The 21,207-nt window shown below is 32.3% G+C and overlaps 1 protein-coding gene across 7 annotated transcripts in view; it reads left to right on the plus strand.

The window, feature by feature from the left end:
• The window catches only part of nolo (ADAMTS-like no long nerve cord), a 281,142-nt gene that overhangs the window by 126,183 nt on the left and 133,752 nt on the right, over positions 1 to 21,207 (plus strand). For all 7 annotated transcript variants that reach the window (XM_085191633.1, XM_085191640.1, XM_085191636.1 and 4 more), the window contains one exon: positions 19,433 to 19,526. In XM_085191633.1, coding sequence (XP_085047759.1) covers positions 19,479 to 19,526 — 48 coding nt within the window. In that variant the 5' untranslated portion in view covers positions 19,433 to 19,478. The remainder of the gene's footprint in view (positions 1 to 19,432; positions 19,527 to 21,207) is intronic.

The raw sequence follows: 21,207 nt of genomic DNA on the forward strand, positions 1-21,207 counted from the left end.
TTTTGCTATGCAGTGAAAGACTCAGATAGAATATTTTTTATTTATTAAGCAAAATATAAAAGGAGCCTTTTCTTTGACGGCCCCTGCATTCGTGAATTCGCGAACGTGCCTTAATTCGACACTCGCTATCGCCGTGAATTCCGCTGACCGATCTGAATGATAAATCACTTTATCTAAGACAATTTACTGTAGTTAAACACATAATATATGTATATGTATATTTTCTATTGTCCACATTATTTTCGCTGCGTTGTGTTCCATCACTCGTACGGGACAATGCCTTCAGAATTCAGCGGCAAGTGAGAAGCGGAATGTTGCAACACTACGTTTCCTCTCCATGTTTCTCTTTCCTGGTGACATACGGGATATAGTGTGCAGCTGATTTGGTATTTTTATTTATTTATGTTTTTACATTGTCATATGATTGGTAGAAATCATAATCGAAAATCACACCTGTCTTTAGATATTAAACATACGTCCACTAGAGGGAATGAGTATATTTAAATTAATTTAATTTACTCTGGTAGACAAAGCGCGGTGCTAAGTTCCGCTACGACTCAACGAGTAGTCTCATAATTAAGGTGGTGCATAGAGAACGCAGCATCCTAGTGATAAAATTTTCTTTGACTGCCTTTCACATTTGCATTGAGTTTTGATTATTTCCTTAAGACGGCACTTGATCCTGTTACCAACTTTAAGATTATATTAATACATTCCATGATATTAAATGTACTTGAAGTGTTAAAGTGTAAAGCGAAATAAAATATCACAAAACTATCCTTATAATTAAAAATATTAACAATAATTTTACGAGGCGTCCGAAGGATATTTAAAACAGCGGGCGGTGTACAGTCGAACCAATACAATATTGAAGCAAAGCTCGTTTTGGCTTCAAATTTGATAATAATGCAGGTAAATTTTGATGGTTAATAAAATATTTTTACTTAGATCCACAGGGCGTAACTTAGCGCTACAACGATTTTCTACACATTCCATACTGATTGGCGACGTTTTTGAACAAAGAAAATAATTAATTTCTACAAGTGAGAGTCGTGGTTGCCATCTTAGTGATAACATTCAAATGCCAAAATGATCTTAATTATATATGTATTTAAATGATAATATTACAGAGAAAAGGGATAAGAAAACATTTGAAATATCAACACTGTATACTTTCGACCTGTCTCCAAATATCTGTATAAATATTAAAATAACTTTAATATAATATATTGTATAATGACTTAATTCTTGTGGTAAGCTTGCTAACAAAGTTGCTTGTAATTTAATTAAAAAAGTTCTATTCATTTTCATTCTATTAATAACTCTTGCAGTTTACCTTCTGATATGTTCAGGCAAGTATTTATAAAAGAAATACTTCCTTTAGCTTCACATAAGAGTATAGTAAACGGAGATAACCGAGAGTTTTGTTTTTTTGTATATATTTCCTATAATATTTTACTTTTATCTCCATTCGATTTTCTCTGAGAAATTGACATTGAACGTCAAACTAAGTATCAAAAGACAATAGCAATGCTTACAATCTACAATATAATCCATCCCATGCGCGGAATTTGAATCCATAACTAACACGTGCGGTCAGACACATTCCAATTATACCACTATTATGTAAAGGATCTAATTAATTACAAATCCAGAGTATTTAATAATTTGTAATATATTATAGTTGTAGATTCAATTCTAGCAAAAACTATAATATTAAAACTAAATTTACAAAACATAATCACAGACAGAAATCTCACAGAAATTAAAATAGTTACACTGTGGGTTCGAATTCCACTCGATGAAATGAAATATTTAATTTTCATTTTCTTGCTCTGGTAACGAGGTATCGCAGCATTTGGTTCCGTCAATCAGCACGCAATACCTCCAGAATTCAGCGGAAAGTGTTGAACGGAAGTGTTTTAATAAGAATGGAGTATCTGCACATTATGTTCCCAGATTTCTTTTACCTGCTGTATGCGGAATACAGCGTAGAATTAAAAAAAACGAACATATTTAGCCGACTGTACCTCACAACGGGGGTTCACACTCGAAGGTGTAAAAAACCAAATTAGATGTTAGCGAGTCAAAGCTTCCCGTCCCAAGATAAAAGTATTAATGGTTGAATTATACAAGCGTATTAAGTTAGAATTAAACGCGGTAATAAGAGAATCATTACTGTGGATATTTTTTTCGTTGATTTTGAAACAGCGTTTGTGATTTGAAAGCGAATGTTTTAAAATTTTCCTTAGTAGGTACGCTACTTATTTTTGATATTAAAAGCAGCTTATTGCTTTTTGTAAAATATTTTTTTTTATCGTTATGTTTTTATTTTAAACCGAAATCGATCTTAAAAGAACTGCTTGAAATTGAAATAAAAAATAAGATTAAGTTGCATTCCTTGTAAAAAATCTTATCTCTCCATTGGTCGCAAAACACGACGTCAATTCCCGCCCACGGCACTGATAAAAATAATTACTTAGCAATGTCAAAATGCAAAAAAGGGGTCCTTTAAATGCATTTATTAGCATTTCTCCTTTTGCATTTTGTCTGCACGCTGTATGCCGTATATATCAGGGTTGATAGAGGAAACCTATCGTTAAGACACGACGTTCTCACGCACTGCTTATTTTGCGAGACATATTGAGTGGCGGAAGTAAAGCTGAAAATTGGGAACGTAGTGTCTTAACACTACGTTGCCTTTGCTTACAGTCGGCGGGATACAGCAAGAAAAAACAATAAAGAAAAAAATCTATAATAGTGACTAAACGTAGAATAAAATCACGTACCATTACAAGTCAAAATATATAGTCGATATAAATCAGAGCTCGCATGAAAACACAACATAAAATCGAAAATGATAAGTTTTACAGATACATACATACGTACATACATACATTCGCGGTATTATGTAAATCGTTATGCCTTTTGTTTTAGTTATAAATAGCTGTTCGCAAATATACGTATTGTACCTATTTGTGAAACGATCGCATTATATTCTCTGAAATGCACAAAAATATTGCCTTTGAAACTTTAAATTGTGAGGTAATAACATGAAATATATGTATTCATAATAATGAATATTTGTTTTTTATTTCAGTTTTACGAATACATAGAGGTACGTTGGAAGCATTGTGTGTTCAGTGGTGGAGCTTAACGCCGCATTATGACTTGCAACAGCGGGCGTATATTGTTATGGCTCACCAAAAAAAATACTTTGGAGACGAAAGTATCCAAAGTTCAAGATCCATAATCATACTACATCGATGTTATGCGACCATGGTCGCCTGATCTACCTAGGACTTCCAAATTTCATAATAATAAAAGAATTTGTGGAAGTTAATGAATTTAAATTATGTACCTACTTAAAAATAAGAACTGTAAAAAAATATCTTTATTATGTATTCTAATATTATACTGAAGAGTTTGTTGAGGCCGGTCATGGCGCACAATTATGCGACTGTATATGAGTTAGGTTTTTTTATATTCGATTTCCACTCGTAGGAATGAAATGGCAAAGCACAGCGTTGAATTCCGCCACTCAACACGCAACGCCTCTAGAATTTGGCGGAAAATAGGAAAAGGGAAATTAACATTAAATTCCTTCTGCCTACCGTGTTATATAAGGGATACAGCGTAAAGCTTATCTATTTAAGCAGTACAAAATCAACGCAAAACGTGCTTTTAAGAGATGTTTAAGACACAATAGAGCAGTGCACATAGTTCAGCTCCAACCTTCCGTGCTCGCCCGCTAATGTAGCGCGAGCACGCGATACTAACATTTTCGACCTCAATACGTTTATATACCGATTTGCTTTTTATTTTTGTGTGGATTTCGATTGTTTTTTGAAAAGGTCACGCGAGAGAGTGGTGTTTGAAGAATCATTCAGTTTTCATACGTATAGGTTATTTTGAGATAAATTTACTTTTTATATTATTATAAAATTTATTTTATTTAAAAGAGGACAGAAGTTAAAAGAATACATTTACTTACCAAGTTTCGAGTTCTTCCAATACATTCAGCATTAAAAAGGAGTGCTTTGACACTACACTCCCTCTGCCTACTCTTCTGTTACGGAATACAATGTAAAAAGTGAAAAAAAAAACTAGAAACACTAAAAAAATAATGTAATATTAATCATAATACAACAAGTTGTATTCGTATCGCATCTAAAGATTCTTCCGAACAATTTACAGAATCTCGATTAAGTGATTCGCTTCAATAAATAATGATTTATCGACTGTGAATTGGTTATTCCCCGTCGATGGTACGATTTCCTCCTGATCTTTGATCTTTTGAATAAGGAATAAAAGTTTTTTCTTTGTATAATGCTAAGAAATACGATTTTGTTTGTTTATTTTCTCACATACATAGGTACCTCGAGAATTTGTTTCGCAATGTTTTCAATTATTGGCCGATTTGGGGATTCAGTGATGTATTTGCTAAGATTAGATATGAAAAACTACCTAAAAATGTATGTAGGTAAAGTACAAATAATTTGACTCTCAGTGACATTTGAACCTATAACCTTTCCATTCAATCTGACACATTAGGCACAATTCTCCTAAAAATATCAACAAGTTACGATTAGAATCTGTACTCAGTGCCTGTGCAAGAAGCTTTTATGATCATATAAATTGTGTACAATGAGGTTATGAGTTGATAGTTATTGAAATTTAAAAGACAAATTTTATTTTCTCCTTTTTAGAGCGTTTAAATAAAAGCTTTTTCTGAAAAAGATTTTTTGCTTTTAATTTATTTTTAACTTCACGATATATTCTGCGTGTATAATAGGCAGAGAACCTTGTGTAAAGATAGTCCATTCTCCATGGCCCGCTAAATTTCCGTCTATTTTTATCCTTAAATATTTTTCTTAACTCCGCCTTTGTAATTGTAGTACTATAAAAAATGTAGGCAGAGCCGGAACACTTAAATTACAATTCCAATATACCGCATATACACAACTCATTTATCATTGGCCCAAACAAAAGTAACCAAGAAGGCTGACAAGTAATCCCTTAAAATTTACGACTCGAGTCGTAAAAACATTGCAAATGACATATTTATTTACCCCTTCCTCATTACTTTAATTAAAACGTTAAGAAAATTGTTCAATTTCACATAATATCGATTTTTTACAATCCAATTAGAAGTAAGAATGGGTGGGCTGAGTAATTTGTCTTAGCTTCATAGTTTTTGTTTTGTAAGTTTACAAGTGGCTTTTGTAGGAAAAAAGGGATAGAATTTAAAACACCTGGTGTTTAGGTACATCGTGGTGTAAGTCTCAGGGTAAACATATTTTTTAATTATGTGAAGATTTTAAAATTCTATTATTTTAAATTATTAATAAGATCTATTAGAAGTAACTAAACCAGATATCTGTAAAAATTAGGGAAAAAAAATACAATACTATAATATCTATTAAAAAAAGTGAATAATATAACATCTTAATATCACAAAACAAATGCGTAGAATAATAAAAAAAATCAACAATTTTTTAATTAAGCTCAACGCATTTCAAAATGGCGGCGTTAAATACGGCGTGAACGTTTTGACGTTTGACGCGACGCTCGGGAGAGCTTGTATAATTTTATTTTGAAATATCAAAGTAGGCCTGTAATTATTTCGATACCAACGGGAGAGGCATGGATATGATCAAAATTATTCATTTATAATGAAATAATTATGGTATAATGCATTAAATTTGGTTATATGTACAAAATGCAAAATGTCTGCTATCGAAATAATTTCACTTGTGGTGGTTGCTAATTCGATCTTTACTCGCGGGAATCTACTTGTATTCATTTTTTTTCTTGAGAAAAAAGACAAATTGCGAGGTTGAGTTTCGCTCAGTATATCTTTGGTTTTTGTTTAACCTAACCTTCGGATTTCCCGGATTTACCAGAGTAAGTAAGCCTTGAGTAATTACTGAGGTAGCCTATGTTATTTTTAATTTTACTCGTTGAAATAAAAAAAATCAATAAAAATTATTATTTTGAAAGGTAATCTAGAAACAATTATATTTCAATGATGATTTTATTAACTAAAAATATTCCTTAAAACTAGAGAGACAACATTAGGCATTTTATAGTCAAACCGACGACCTCCTAAAAATTGACGCTGCCACCAGACCAGTACGTAAATAATAATTTAAAAATAAATATAAAATATATTCATCAAGATAATTTAACTGTCCAACACAATTCGTTATCCCGAAACGTAATAAACGGTATCCTTTGTGGTTAACGATTTTAATTAATAGCTTCATCCTCCTGTCAACCTCGAGAAAAAGTTGCTATCAATAATATTCGAGGAAAAAATATGTGTGGGCCAAGTCATAGGCTTGAGCGTAGGCGTAGTAATTACAAAAAATAATAATAAGCATATTTTACAAAATTTTACTGTTTTTAACATTCAAAAAATGTATTATTTAGGTTCAAGTTACATATGACTAGTTTTACCTGCGATTTCACCCTCTTCAACTGTATACGTGATGAATATATTATATAGTACGAAATCAAATTAGGCACAAAAATCCGTACCGTAACGTATTTGTTTTTTTTAATGAAACTTATTTTTAAGATTGATGCATGATAGTACCCGAGAGGTAGACCAGGGTTGCCTTGAAAGATTGTGCCGCAATCACTTTTAATTAAATTTATGCTAATTAGTTTTTCTTAATGAATTGCAGTTATATGTTTTTTTGTGAATTCAACATCATTTAAAAAAAATCTTTGATCAGTTTAAATTACAATTATTTTACGAATAACTCTATCAAATATGAAGAGAATATATAGAAGAGAAAGTTCTAATAACAAAAAAAACACCTTCACGTTTTATCCCGCTTAACAGAGTAGGCAGAGGAAACTTGGTGCTTGTGAACCCTGAATTGTCTATTTTTGAATGAATTCGAGAAACTTAAGTGGCGGAACTCAAAGCCGTGTTGTATTACCAGAGAAATAAAACTTACACTGCATTTTAAGTCACGGCGCCACGACGGCATCAACTTATTTTAAATAATTAATATATCGCTCTTTACTTTACAAAATTTTTTAGAAATAAAATATTTTATCGTAGCTTTATGGTAGCGCGTTAATTGTTCTTTCGTTTCTCGAAGGAAAATCTGTTTCGTTTAAATATATTTTCATATATTTTATCGTAAAGCATCTCTGGCATTGTCTAAAGGCAAAAGGAGCACAGTTCAAGACACTTTTCGCCCAATTTTTGAGACAATGCTACTAGAGAGAGTCAGTCAGTATTCCTCCAAGTAGGAACCCATAACAGTCATGTTTACGTTTTTCAACTGTGATACGAGTGAGCAGGAATTAAGAATGTTTTTTTTTGTTATGTTGTAGTTTATGGGGTTTAATGTTCTTTTTTTTTGTTTCTGGAGAACTTTCACGGTAAGGTGATGATATGCATACTAAATATATCAAAAATACTGCTGTAAATTATATTAATTGAGAATTTGATGCACTTTATTTTTGTTTATTTATTACTAGTGTACTCTCTTCTTCATTGATCTTAACATTTTAATATTTGCAATTATGTGCTGTCTTTCTTTTTTTAACTTCTTCTATATTTACCTGGGTTGCTCATTTTACCTCACATTAAATTGACATAAACGGTGCTAAACTAAAAAGTAAAAGTTATAAAATAAGAAGCAGAAAAGAGCAGAAGTAATATTCTTAAAGGTAGTTTCACATACAAGTACATATACCATTTGTACTAAATCTCAGTAAATATGTAAATGGGTCATTTATTTTAATTAGAACTGTCGATTGCATCTCCTTTGATATAAAGCCAAGAAGTACTTAGTAGTTATAGAAGTGTCATATTAAAATATATTTTTTATTTTACTCTTATTTTATATGTTGAAATATAGATAGTATTAATCGATAAGTTATTTTTGTTTTAATTGAAGGTACAATTTAAAACGAATATACGAAGTATCATTTAAATCGATTAAATAAAAAGAATTGCATATTCTGATCTTTATTATAGAACTTCTTTGTACATTGAATTCCATCTAAAATTGTTTAGTAATTTTCAAGTAAACTTGTAACAAATTTTCAAACGTATATTTTCTGATAATAACAACTTTTTACAAAAACTTTTTCCAGCGTAGTAAGGGAGAAAATGTACTTTATACAAATTTCTTAAGGAAATTGCATATTAAGTGGTGGAACTCAACACTGCATATGGTCTGCCAGTGCCACGCTGGTCTCTAATATTAGTAGAATTTGTTTAATTTGTTTTATAAAATTATTTAAACATCTAATTATAATACGACTTCTAAACCGTACAAGCTCTGTGGAATCTCGTTATTCCTTTGAATTTAATTGGTAGATTCTTCGAGTGATATCGATCTGACACCTCTGGGCCTATATCATTTGTGTTTACTTGTGGATTATTTTTTATTTATTCATTAATGTGTGTGTTTACTTAATGATTACTTATTTTTTATTGTTTTCTACTTTTTACATGTTTAAGATATTCCTGTCCCAAATACTTGCTCTACTATCGATATCGCTGTATCCTGTAGGATACAGCTATGTGCACATAGTAGGGTAGGCAGAGGAAACCTGGAAACCTAGTGTTAAGTGCACTCCCATAAAGACACTTTACTTTACTTTACTAAATTTAAGTTTTATATAAAAATAAAGAAATATATAAGCGGAGCTTTCATTCTTCATGCTTTTTAGTTTCCGAGACTAAGCTTTTTAAATAGAAGTTTTATTAAAAGTCTACTTTTAAGACTTAAATAGTGCTCGACGTTCACTGTTTCTTTGAAATCGTTGTTTTTCATAAAGTTTGTTTTCTGAAACTGAATCTTGTTTATATAAAGTACCTATTTATATATTTTTTCTATTTTGAAATAGATTTGTAATCAGGTTTCTACGATGTATGTAAATCGTTTTTATTGAATTATAATAATTTTGTATAATTTCATTACTGTTTTGGGTTAGATTCTCACTCGGGGGAGTAGAATGTCTTAATTTCAGTTTCCAGTTAATTATTTTAACTTCCCGGCCCATGTAATACGCGGCGCTAAATTCCGCCACTCAACACTCACTATCTTGACGGAATGGATAACGGATTTGTTAACCCTAACTTCCCTCTGGCTACCCTGCTGTATGCGGGATAGCGTGAAGCTAAAAAATACACAAGGTTTATTAAATTATGATTTTCAGTTTTGTTATAGGTTTACTGTATTTTGTTAATAAGTGTTTAACTAATTACTTTTTTCCACTAAGCTACTGTATAAAACAGCCATAGCGTATAAATTACATTAGTCACATCTAATTCGAGTTAGGTTTGAACAATCGGAAAGCGGATGTGGGTATTTCCGGTAACATTGTCAACGATACTCCGTATTTCATTGCGGAAATTTCTAAAGGCATACCGATCTCTTGGTTCTCTTGTTTTATTATACAGTGTTAAAATAAATAAATTAATTATGATTCATCGTGGTATGCCACGGTGGTGTCGGTTCGATTTCTAATTATTTTCCCTTCTAATTATTTGTTCTAATTATTAATTCTAATTATTCTCTCTCGCTACAAGACAAAGTTCTGCGTTAAATTACGCCATTTAACACGCAATGACTAGAAAATTAGTGGGTGCGTGGGGAAAGGTGAGTCGTTACACTAGGTTCCTTCTGTCTATCCTGCTATATGTGAGCACAATGTAAAACAATCTAAATACAAACAAGAAAACCGGCCAAACACGAGTCGGTCTCGCGCACGTAGGGTTCCATAACATCCACAATGTCTTTTGGCATTTATTGGCTGGTGATGCAGGCTAATAACAGACGTGCAGTCAAAAGGGCAGAGAGCAGTCTTAGTAATAGAGTCTCGTCTTGATTTCCCTTTGGCTACGGAACCCTAAAGAACATGATATACGTTACTTTCACATTTGGTAAATAAGTGATATCAAATGAAGAACTATTGATATAAAATCGAAATATTTTCTCTCTAACAAGCTAATATAGGTGTCCTAACAATAGGTTAACAATGGTTTTGCTAGTCATTTACAACAATGGTGCGACCTTCACGATGTGACCCTCGAGACCTGCTACGGTAACTAAATTAGTGAATATCATCTACCAGGAGGTATTAAAATATATTATACTATTATATAGGAAAAACTAGCAAACTTTGCTTAATTTACGGTTTTTTTAGCTTCACGCTCCAGTGAGTGGTGGATCTTAACGCCGTACTTTGCCTCTGCCTCGTCACTAACACCAGAAATGAAGAAATGAAAATATTAAATATTTCATTCCTCCGAATGGAAATCAAACCCACAACCATCCGTCGCATTTAGAGTCATACGCTTGTGCCCCTTAGCTACGACTTCCTCAATGCTTCTTAATATATTATAAAAATTTCCCAAAATAACAATATGATATTTTCTATACAAACAACATTCGTAGGTTCGCCAAAATAAAGACGTCAATAATGAGGTGTATGATTGATGTGCCTCAGGACAATTTGTTTTACCTAGGCGTCTAGGATACATTGGGAAGCGGCAGCGGAGAAGGTAGCGGGTTTTAAGAAATATTTCTTGTATTTAATATTTTTAGTTACTAAAATTAAATGGTATGTAATATACATATTAAACATAGATAACTTTTAGTTACCACCAGCACATGGAAATATATTTTAATGACAATACATTCAACTCTTTTTTTCATCCTCAAGTTGTATCCTCTCAAGTTCTATATGTCAATGAGATGATAAAATACATTTACAATCAAGTGACCTGGCTGATTTGCCCCTTTTTTCAGTATTATAAAAATATATCTTATTATTGATTACGTAATTGAAGAGGTTTATTTATTTGAGTAGAATGCAAGATTTTCAGACCTTCTAAAATACCAACATGTATTGGGACAGCCTCTGATTGTAGACGCGATGGCTGTGACTTCGATCCTTACATAGAAATGTATTTATTTAAAGCAGCATAATATGTGATATTACAGATTGTCTGTAATGGTCCTTTGCTCATCTCATTATCTTCGTTTTGATCAGATTTTCGCAAAGGTGTTCGGCCCAGTCCCAATTAAACGACTGGGCAATGAACCGCCAACCATCACGCACAGTTAGATACTTGAACCTACATAAAAAATAGAAAGGAATAAATATTTAATAAACATCAACACGCTCACGTAAGACACAGGCCCCACGGCTAGTCGGTTGCCGAGTCACGATCCCATCATAAAGTAGACGATACTGCATTTTGACACAAATATATTATATTGTATGTAAAAGTCATGTAAAATAATATACCTACATTAAGGATATGAAATTTGTCTAAGTCATTATTTAGGTGAATATACGAAATGTTATAAGGGCACTGTTTCAGTAATATCAAAACTATTTTGACTATAACTAGATCTAAAGGTAGCAGTATAAAATTCCCCCCAGTGGAAATTCAACCCACGACCACTGCCAGGACGGAATAAACAATTTTAACATATTACACAGAATAATTGTATAACAGTAAGCCAGTAATTGTTTAAAAAACATCAAATATCAAATCTCTCTATACACAATGTACGTGTCAGTTACCTCGAGCTCTCAGATTGTGTCATTTACTCTGCCTACACACTTTTTAACTATTTCCATAGGACTATGCGGGCTAAGACGCAGGTAAAGACTCGTCTATAAAAAAATGAATCCAATGTTATCTTTTCCTTAAAAACAATCTGCAAAACCTTGTTATAACAGACTGAAAGTAGTTCAAATTTTCTATTTATTAAACTTAATAGATTATTAATTAGCAAATCGCGTGCACCATTCCTTGTAGTGTGTAGATTTTAAGCGCTGTATTTATATTTAACAATGCTATAATTGATTGTGATTTGTTTATTATTTAGTTTGTAGACTGAGTAAAGTAAAATTATAATAAGATCTTTAATTTTTACGCCTTTTTTTACACAGGGGTGTTAAAATCGCAAAGGGTACAAAAATGTATAGTACTAAAATATACGTTATTAATCCAATGACTGTAAACGGGACGGTCGTGGGTTCAATTTCTACTCGAAGAAATGACCATTTCCATTTCTTCATAGTGCTGGACTCCGCCACTCAATATGCAATGACTCGAAAATGTACGGTGTGGGGTACGGAGTGCCTCAACACTACGTTCCCGCTGCTATAAGCTAGATAAAGCAAGAAACGACAAAAAAATTAAGTTAGTTAACTATAATCAAACTAAACCTTATCACAACAGACATAGCCAAATATAAACACAATAAACAATATGCGATAGTGTTGTCACAAATCACGAGGACAATATATTGAATGACCAATCGGAGAGCTGGCTCCGCGCCAGCAACGCCATCTGCTTGTGAGGATCGTGATTGATATAGCTAATATGCCGTGATGTTACACGGAATCATTAGAGTAGCTGATCTATTGATGATTGCTTTTGAATTGTATTTGATTTGTTAAGTGGGACTCGGGATATTGTTATGACTATGTTTTGAATTTAACTGGAAAGAGGAGAATAGTCTCTGAGCACTACATTCTTTCTGGCTATATATTTATATTATTTGGCTTTATGTAATTTATATAATAATTTATTTATATAGTTAACTAAAGTGTGACTTATTTTCTAACATAGCGACTATTTGCTTAAATGGAATACGAACTGACGCCTGAACTAAGATTCCCTGTATTCCATTTCACCAAAACGTGCAATATATCAGTATTTTCAATGTCACAATGGTAGAAAAAAAAATTCTCTGTTTAAAATTTAAATTCATACACATCTTGATTACCTCTGTAGAGCTTTTTGAGAAAGTAATTTTTTTTTTTTGCGACAAATCAAAGTAGAAAGTTAAATCAATCATCTCATGAATTGAATTTGGCAAAGTAAGGACTTAATTAAAAGTTATATTTTATCCGATAAATTTATTTCTCAATTTGCCAGGCTCTAACCCACTATACTCCAGAGAGATTACGTGTTGAGTTAAGAAACCTTGTATTGTACCTACTTTGCTTAATTAATGCGAGAAGCTAAAATATTATTACATTCATATATCCCCTCGAGTTCAAAATCGAAAGAAATGTGCCATAATTATACTCATATATATTTTTTTTACTTTCAAGCTTTGTCCCTAGCGGGGTAGCCAGAGAGAATGAAGCGCCGACCGCTACGGTCTCTGCATAACTTTTGCCTCGTTCACTTTGCTCAACATCCTCATACAGGTTCTTTGGAGGGACCTAATACTTTCTGCTTGACTTTCCTTATCGATACTGTTCTTCAAAGGTCAACTGGAATCTCCCCATGTAATTATTTCGTGGTAATATTTCATTCAAAAGTGTTTTGCCTAAGAATCTTACCACATATTTTATTAAACGATCCCATGACCTCCTTCGCACTACATAAACCAAAAATTTTAGATACTTAATTCAAATTCATCAGTGTTAATATCTTTGTTAACACTCTAGTAAGGGGAGTCAGGCTAAAGCGAGGTAATTACGTTAATGAATTTGAATACTTTTCTTTTGAATGGGAGAACTTAATATTGACTTAATTTCGATTCGTTAAGGCTTCTTGAATTTGAAATTTAAGAATGGCTACTTTTAATTTTTGGAATTCACTGGGAATTTTAAAAAAAGCACTTATTCCTCGATAATTTGAGGTATTAGTTTTGGTTACCTCCTCCTTTAAGATAATATTATAACTTCAATTTTAATTTCTACAAAATTATTTAGGTTCTGGCTTCACCATCAGACCAGATCGATGGTACCATATTATTGTATTGTCACCTAAGCCATGTAAAAGATTAGAAAGTTTTTATTTAAAAGTTACTCATACTTCAAAACCTACTAAAACGCTCTAAAATCTTACACCAAAATCCAGTAAAATCTAGTTCCATCACTAAACAATACTATTTAGATCCTCCCATTGACACAGTTGGCTTCAAAACTAACAATAAAACGATTGGAAATCCCGACTATCGGTAATGGCCGTATAACCGTTACCATACATTTGTATTAAATACTATTTTATGAATGTAAATGCCATTTATAATTGCTTCTAGTTTGGAGAAAGTGGAAATTTTGTTAAATTTTATATTTAAATATTCAATACTTTTTTCAATTCATTTTTTTTCTTGTTCTAGAGAGGTGATGATTCTAGTGAGGTGATTTATATACAGGTTGTGGGTTTGATTCCCACTCGAGGAAATGAAATTTTTAATATTTTCATTTCACTGCTTTGGTGACGAGGCAAAGCTTAAAACTATCATTGGCTTAATACTAGGTTCCCTCCGTATACTTTGCTATGTACATGATACAGAGTGAAGCTAAAAAAAGTTTGTTTCACTTTAAAATTTATGTAAAACATGCGAAAATCAAAGATATCTTTAGGTATAGAAAACATTATTTGGTAACTTACCGCTCTACATATACGTAAGTGTTATGCTGTATCTTTCTCCAGAGTAAGATAGATGGCCATCACACAGCTGCATGCACAGAGCAGCATTTGAACATTTTAGTTCTTGAACTTTATACGAGTATTTTTCCTTAAAATATATTTTACGGTTACATTTGTGCGAGGGCAACGTGGCGCCTGACTGTAAGGGCGACGGTTACGGGTTCGATTCCCATTCGACGAAATGAACGATTTGTATTTTCTTACTCTGGTGATAATAAAAGGGGCTCTTAATTCCGATATTCTTTAGCATATAATGTTTCTCAATTTAGGCGATACTTGGGGAAGCAAACTGTGCCATTATAAACATTAAGTATTCTCAAACTAAGCAAATATTGCATATAAATTTAATCTTTTTCGCACTAATGCATAATTTATGTAATGATACAAGTTATCTTTTGTAAACATATTTGATTTATTGAAGAGTAATATCGAAAGTAACATACATATCTTCCCTATGAAATAGTCTTTTTGCAATATCAACATTTTTAGTGCATTTTTATGTATAGTTTACATAGATAATGACATTGATAACAAAACGTAACATATATATAATATATAAAGTATAGAGTGTGAGCGATATGATTTATTTGTGCCTTTAGGCGTACTTGTTGATTTTAGTCGTGATGTTTGTGGGTTCGATTTTCATTTCGGGCTCGTGAAAATATTTACTTTTAAGAAACTGATCATCTTAACATATGTATGCATATGATGATGTCTTAGATAATATTTGAACTAATTTCAGGACATGTTTCAAATAGGTACCTAAGTAATTGACAGATATTGGAGTCGGTTTATTTTGTAAATCACTTTTATCATAATCTTAGTTTTGGCTTCACTTTTGAATTATAATTTATTTTATTAAATATTTAATTCTTAATAGTACTACATACAGTTGTGCCTGTATATACAAATGTATGTACATAAATACGTATGTAAAAGCAATAAAAGCTCTCAGCTTCCTCTAGTTTGTTGGTTCTTAAGCTTGAAGTTTTCTCGTACACAGCGATTGCGTACTTCAACAATTGATTTGGGATGCAAGATTTATATATGTAGCTTCTGAGCACTACGGAAAGGAAACGGAAGTAAATTCTATTCTTATAAAATGTATTTTGTTCCAAGAAAATAAAATTATGTTACCTGAAATATAACACAGAGAAAGAAAGATATATAAATATAATTGATATATCTAGTTTTCTAAAGGGAATTAAATAAATGTCATCCATTCAAGTGTAATTCAGTACTGTACTATAATAGGACAAACTTATGTTAAATATAACAATACATATTATATAAAACGAAACATTGAAAAGAAACGTTACCAAATATAGGCACCGGAAGTAAACGTGAGTGAAGGACGCACAAGCCTACCCCGATTTACTTCTAAGAGGAAAGAAGGCGTCACGCAATGAATATGTAGACACGCTATAGTGTTCTAAAAGAAATAACGGAATATATAGTTTTGAACATGAATTTGATAAATCAACTTCACGCTATATCCCGCACAGAGGAGGATAGGCAAAGGGAACGTAGTGTTAAGACACTCCGTCTTTTCCTTCTCTTCGTATTTCTTCGTATTTCTCTTTGTATTTCTTGATGTCAGTTTAGGTTCTCCCTGGCTATACTGTTATACGGGAAAAAGTGTGAAACTTCTATTCTTTACTTACTACCAAAAAAAGAGATCTATATATATATATATATAATGTATATAAGCAAACAATCGAATTTCGGTAGCTTCAACTGTAAGGCAAAGGGTATTGTCGAATCTAACACGGCCTGATTTACCTCCGAGAGGAAAGAACGATACGTTCGTCACGCGAATGTCTCACGCTATGTGGAATGCAGTAGTATTGATCTTGGAATTTGCTTAAGACACCATTATGGCTTTCTTGAAAAGATTGGCAGTACGTGGTAGCTGTGGGTTGAAATTTTGCTTGAGGATTTTTTAATGTGTGTATGTTTGGTAAGAAAACATTGCCCTTACCAAGTAAAAAAGCAAATTTTGATCCTACAACTTCTACCCTACGTAATAATTAACCTACTTTTCAAAGATAACACAATCTGTTCCTCGCTTCCCGTCCGAATTGTCGATATTGCATGTTAATTGGAGGAACTCGATACCATACTTTATCTCATTTTCAATCAAGATCGACCCCAAATCCCTATGGTTTTAGATAGACAACGCTTTTCGCTGTCGCATTGTACCAAGATTTTTTTTGTCAGCTTCCTGGTGTATGCAGCATGCAGCTGAGTAGGCAGAGACAGCATATTGTTAAGAAACACTAACTCTCATTTTCCGCTCAATTCTGGAGGCATTGCGTGTTGAGTGGCGGAACTCAACGCCGCGCTTTGCCGAACAATAGCTCTAGAATTCGGTGAAAACTAAGAAACGAATGTCTTAATGCGGGCAGTGTGTCTTCACACCATGGTATCCCAGGTTCCCTCTGCCTCTGTTGCTATGTGTGGGATACAGCGTAAAGCTAACAAATATATACATATTTTAGTAGTAAATGAATCCTTACCACCGTAATTATAAAGTTAAATGTACTTAATTAAAGGGTAGATTTTTCGTGTCATTGCATCGTATAATTAAATTCAGATCAAATAACACGATTTACTTAAATGTAAAATATTGCAGGAAAATTGCTTATTAAACTATTCGAATGAAATTATGGAAATATAAACCAAATAATTGTTTTGCTCACGAGTTTTATGAGATAAATTATTATATTTAGTTCGTATGACGATCGCTTTATATTATTTTAGTACAAATATATAAATAATTATATTTTTTTTATTTTTCTAGGGTTCCGTAACTCAAAAGTAAAAAACGAAACTCTTATACATTACACAATCACTTAGCAACTAGCAATTTACACAATATAGCAAGAAGTGACAACTTGCAGTACAAATTAATTAATTAGTTAATTAAAATATCTGACAACTGGATAATATGAAAAAAATAATATAAATAAACTTAGTCAATAATAGATAACGAAATCACTTATTGCTCGATTCTTTCGGATTCTTGAGGCAAGTCCAGCAGTGGGCGTCAAGACGCTGAAATGGTGATGATGAGATTTTTTCAGCCCATATACGCTTCCTTTGCCCATATTAGGTCTTTTAACCAATATATAATATAAATTAGGCTTACTAAAAACAAATATAACTAAACGTTAAACACTAAATAATCCCCCCCATACACGAGCGGCGTGGCGTGCGATAACAACTTATTGACAGCTCGCTAACGACCTGTTTTGTTATACAATTTAATGGGATATGTCATAGGAAATATATTTCATAGTTAAAATCTGGTCGAAATCAATTTGGGTTGAAAGCGTGAAAGTGGATATTTATTGGTTATTTTGTAATATTAGTCTTTATGGGAGTAGGAATTTAGTGATATTATCGGGAAGTATAATTGCACTGTAAATCTTGAGGCCTCATGGCACAGCGGGACAACGTCGGTAAACGCATTGGTTTGGTTGGTTTGATGCTTCTCGGGGGAACGATTTTGTTTTATTTATTTCAATTTTGACTAGCATGATTTGACCTGTAAGATAACGTGCAGTTCCGGTGGAAAATAGGGAGCGTGTGGGGGAGTTTCTTAACATTAGGTTCCCTTTGCCTATACTGAATTTTCTTTTTCGACAATTTCCAGCTAATTTGTTTCCTAATACAATGTTTACATAATGTTGCATTTCGTGGTAAGGCAATTAAGTTTGCTAAAATATAAGGAAAATTATTATCTTAAGATAAGATACCATATTTCTTAGTTTTATGCATCGTTATACTCGTAAGTAGTTGCAGCTGTATTTATGATAAATACTTTAATAATACTTTCCCTAACTCAAATCTTATATTTCATGTGATAACCGAAATAAAACTAGTATTCGGCAACATAAACTTTGAACTTCGGTTGTGTATTTTATCCCAACCGAAGAACGGAATGGATCCCGCGGGATAACCTCATACGTTTGGCTTAAGTTGATAATACGGCGTATAGTAGTTATCCAAGTGCAGTTTTAAAGCTTGTTATTTAAATTTTTTACCATTAATAAATATAATATAATTAGCCTTTTATTATGGGTAACTAATAGCAGGCCAGTTGTGAAACAGAGGCACAAGCATGCGACTAAAGGCGATAAGTTGTGGGTTCGATTACCACTCGAGGAAACTAAATATTTAATATTTTCATTTTCTCGCTCTGGCAACAAGAAAGAGCACATTGAGGTCCGACGCTCTACACGCAATACCTCCAGAATTAGATGGGAAGTAGGGAAAGAAAGTGTCTTAATGGGAATGGTGTATCGGCTAGGTTCCCGGTCCCTCTGCCTACTGTCTGAGAAGAAATGTAACGATCGCAATAAAAATATAACCTGAACACGATTTAAAAATAGTCTATATACTCGTGAACTCAGCAGACTCACAAAAACTCTTTTTTAGAGAAAATCTATTTTTTATGATTTACGATATTTTATGACATCAACAACAATTTGTAAAAAACACTGTATATATGTATTTGAAACATACGACTTTCGGCTATTTATATGACTTTTTGATATTTAAAATGAAACGCCTGCATTGCCTTGATAGCGTTCGCGTGTTCCGCGTGATGAATGGTTGTTTTGAAAATGTTGTATTATCATAAACCAACATAGATATCCCTACATGAAAATAACATAAATATATGGAACATTTATGTTTGTGGCAACCGTGGCAAAGGGGCATGGCGACTGGCTGCAAACCCGACGCTTATGGGTTCGATTCCCACTCGGGATTTTGTCGCTCTGGTAATAAAACAAATATTTAAAAGATATGTCTCGAAAATTGTGCGGAAAGTGAGGAACGCAATAAATAAACGCCCGGACAATTTTATAGCATAGGTATTTCAAAAACATCAACCGCGACGATGAAACACATTTTTATATAATAGAAAAATTTTATATTATATATAAATAATATTTTATTTGTTTGTTTCAGACGAAAATGCCCTGAAATAATATGACACAAGTCAACATTTGACAATATGGCGACGTGGGCTCTACTTCTTCTCTCCGTGTTCCTCACGACCGCGGTAAGTGGCGTCATTAATATTATAGATAATTTTGTAGAATACCATATGTAATATAAGTTAATATCTAATATAATATATCGAACTCTATATCTAGTTTAAGTGCGCATATTTAACGATATTTGTGCTAAAATAGCAGAGTCGAGTAAATAAATATGTTTCCTATACACCCTGCTATATTAAAAAATATATTTTACTATTAGTCATTATCAAATCCAACGTGTCCTATCCAGTACTTCCGTTAATCCATTTCCAGAAATAAGCATTTGAATTCACTACTGTTGAGTGCCTTTACAAGACGAAACATCTTAATCAACTTAAAAAATGATCAACTCCTCGCAGTATCGCCTACATATAGCGAGATAGGTAGAGGGAACTTAGTGTTAAGACACTCCGTGACAAACGTATCGCCCCCGCCTGAGCGTAGAGCGAGGAAATACAAACAAATATTGCTTTGATATAAAAATAAAATTTCCTTTGCATAAAGAACCAATCGCTTAAGAAAAGGCCAATCATTCTGTTAGCACAAATCTCACACGGTTTAGTCAAACACGATTCGAGCCCTGATTTTAAAAGATCAAAAGAATTTTGCATGGAAAAATGAAATCGTTCAAACAAACTCTACGGACTGATTGCAGTAAAATATTCTTATTGACTAAATAGTAGTGATGTGCTGCAAATATTTGTATCGATGTTTATTTTTTAGTAAATGTGGAAGTGAGTAAATAAGTTAGTAATAAGTGATAATCTTGGCGGTTGTAAGTACAAATTCAGCGTGGGTGACTTTTTGTAGTAATATAATTATGTTCTTGGTTTGTTTAAAATATATAAATTAAAATAAATGTGGCGTAATAAATATAGCGAAAGTATAGACAAATTTTTTTCATGAATAATATTTAGTAATCTTTGAAATAAGTATAGAAATAATTAACGTTACTTACAAATTGTATACAAGTTAGGTAAATTTTGGCAAAGTTTAAAATGAACTATCCGAAAAGCTGTGGTTTTTGTCTAATGAGTCAGTACAATATATGGAATGAATAGTTTCTCACTATTAGTTTTAAAGGCCGATTGTTGTAATAATGAAACTTAGATATTTTAATAATTATACAAGAATTAGTTAAATATGATTTTGTCGTACAAGTTTTTCATTATTCTTTAAGACATAGTATCCTGTTTATCCACTGTTTGTACTGTATCCAAGTTTCTACCTGTTAATGTTAAAGATTTTAAGACATTTTTTTATTACATTGTCCTGTTTTGTATTATCATTTCGAACAAGTCTAATTCTTAAAAAAATAAGGAATACATTATAAAATATCGTCTTAAAAACAGATTTAAAGCTACTTACTATCAAATTAAATACAAAAATATAATATGATTACCAGATTTTTATCGACACTTCCATTACAAGCCAATACGAGCATCACCAACGAATATTGATTTACTGCACAAACTTTGCCCAACGTTTCTATAAAGGCTACGAGTAGATGATTTGGCTTTTATTGGCCTCCTTTGAAATTGCCTGTTTTTGACAACGCTTTAAAATCCTTTGAGACTTGCCCGTACATATTTTAGAAGTCTATTATTTTAGGTAATTCCAGTATTAAAGATAACTTTGGAATAATGAATAAATTATTATATCATTTAAGAAAGAAATAAAACAGCTTCACACTGTATCCTG

This window comes from Heliconius melpomene, chromosome 10 (assembly GCF_056956725.1).
Source record: "Heliconius melpomene rosina isolate 202511_hmr_F chromosome 10, ASM5695672v1, whole genome shotgun sequence".
Lineage (NCBI taxonomy): Eukaryota > Metazoa > Arthropoda > Insecta > Lepidoptera > Nymphalidae > Heliconius > Heliconius melpomene.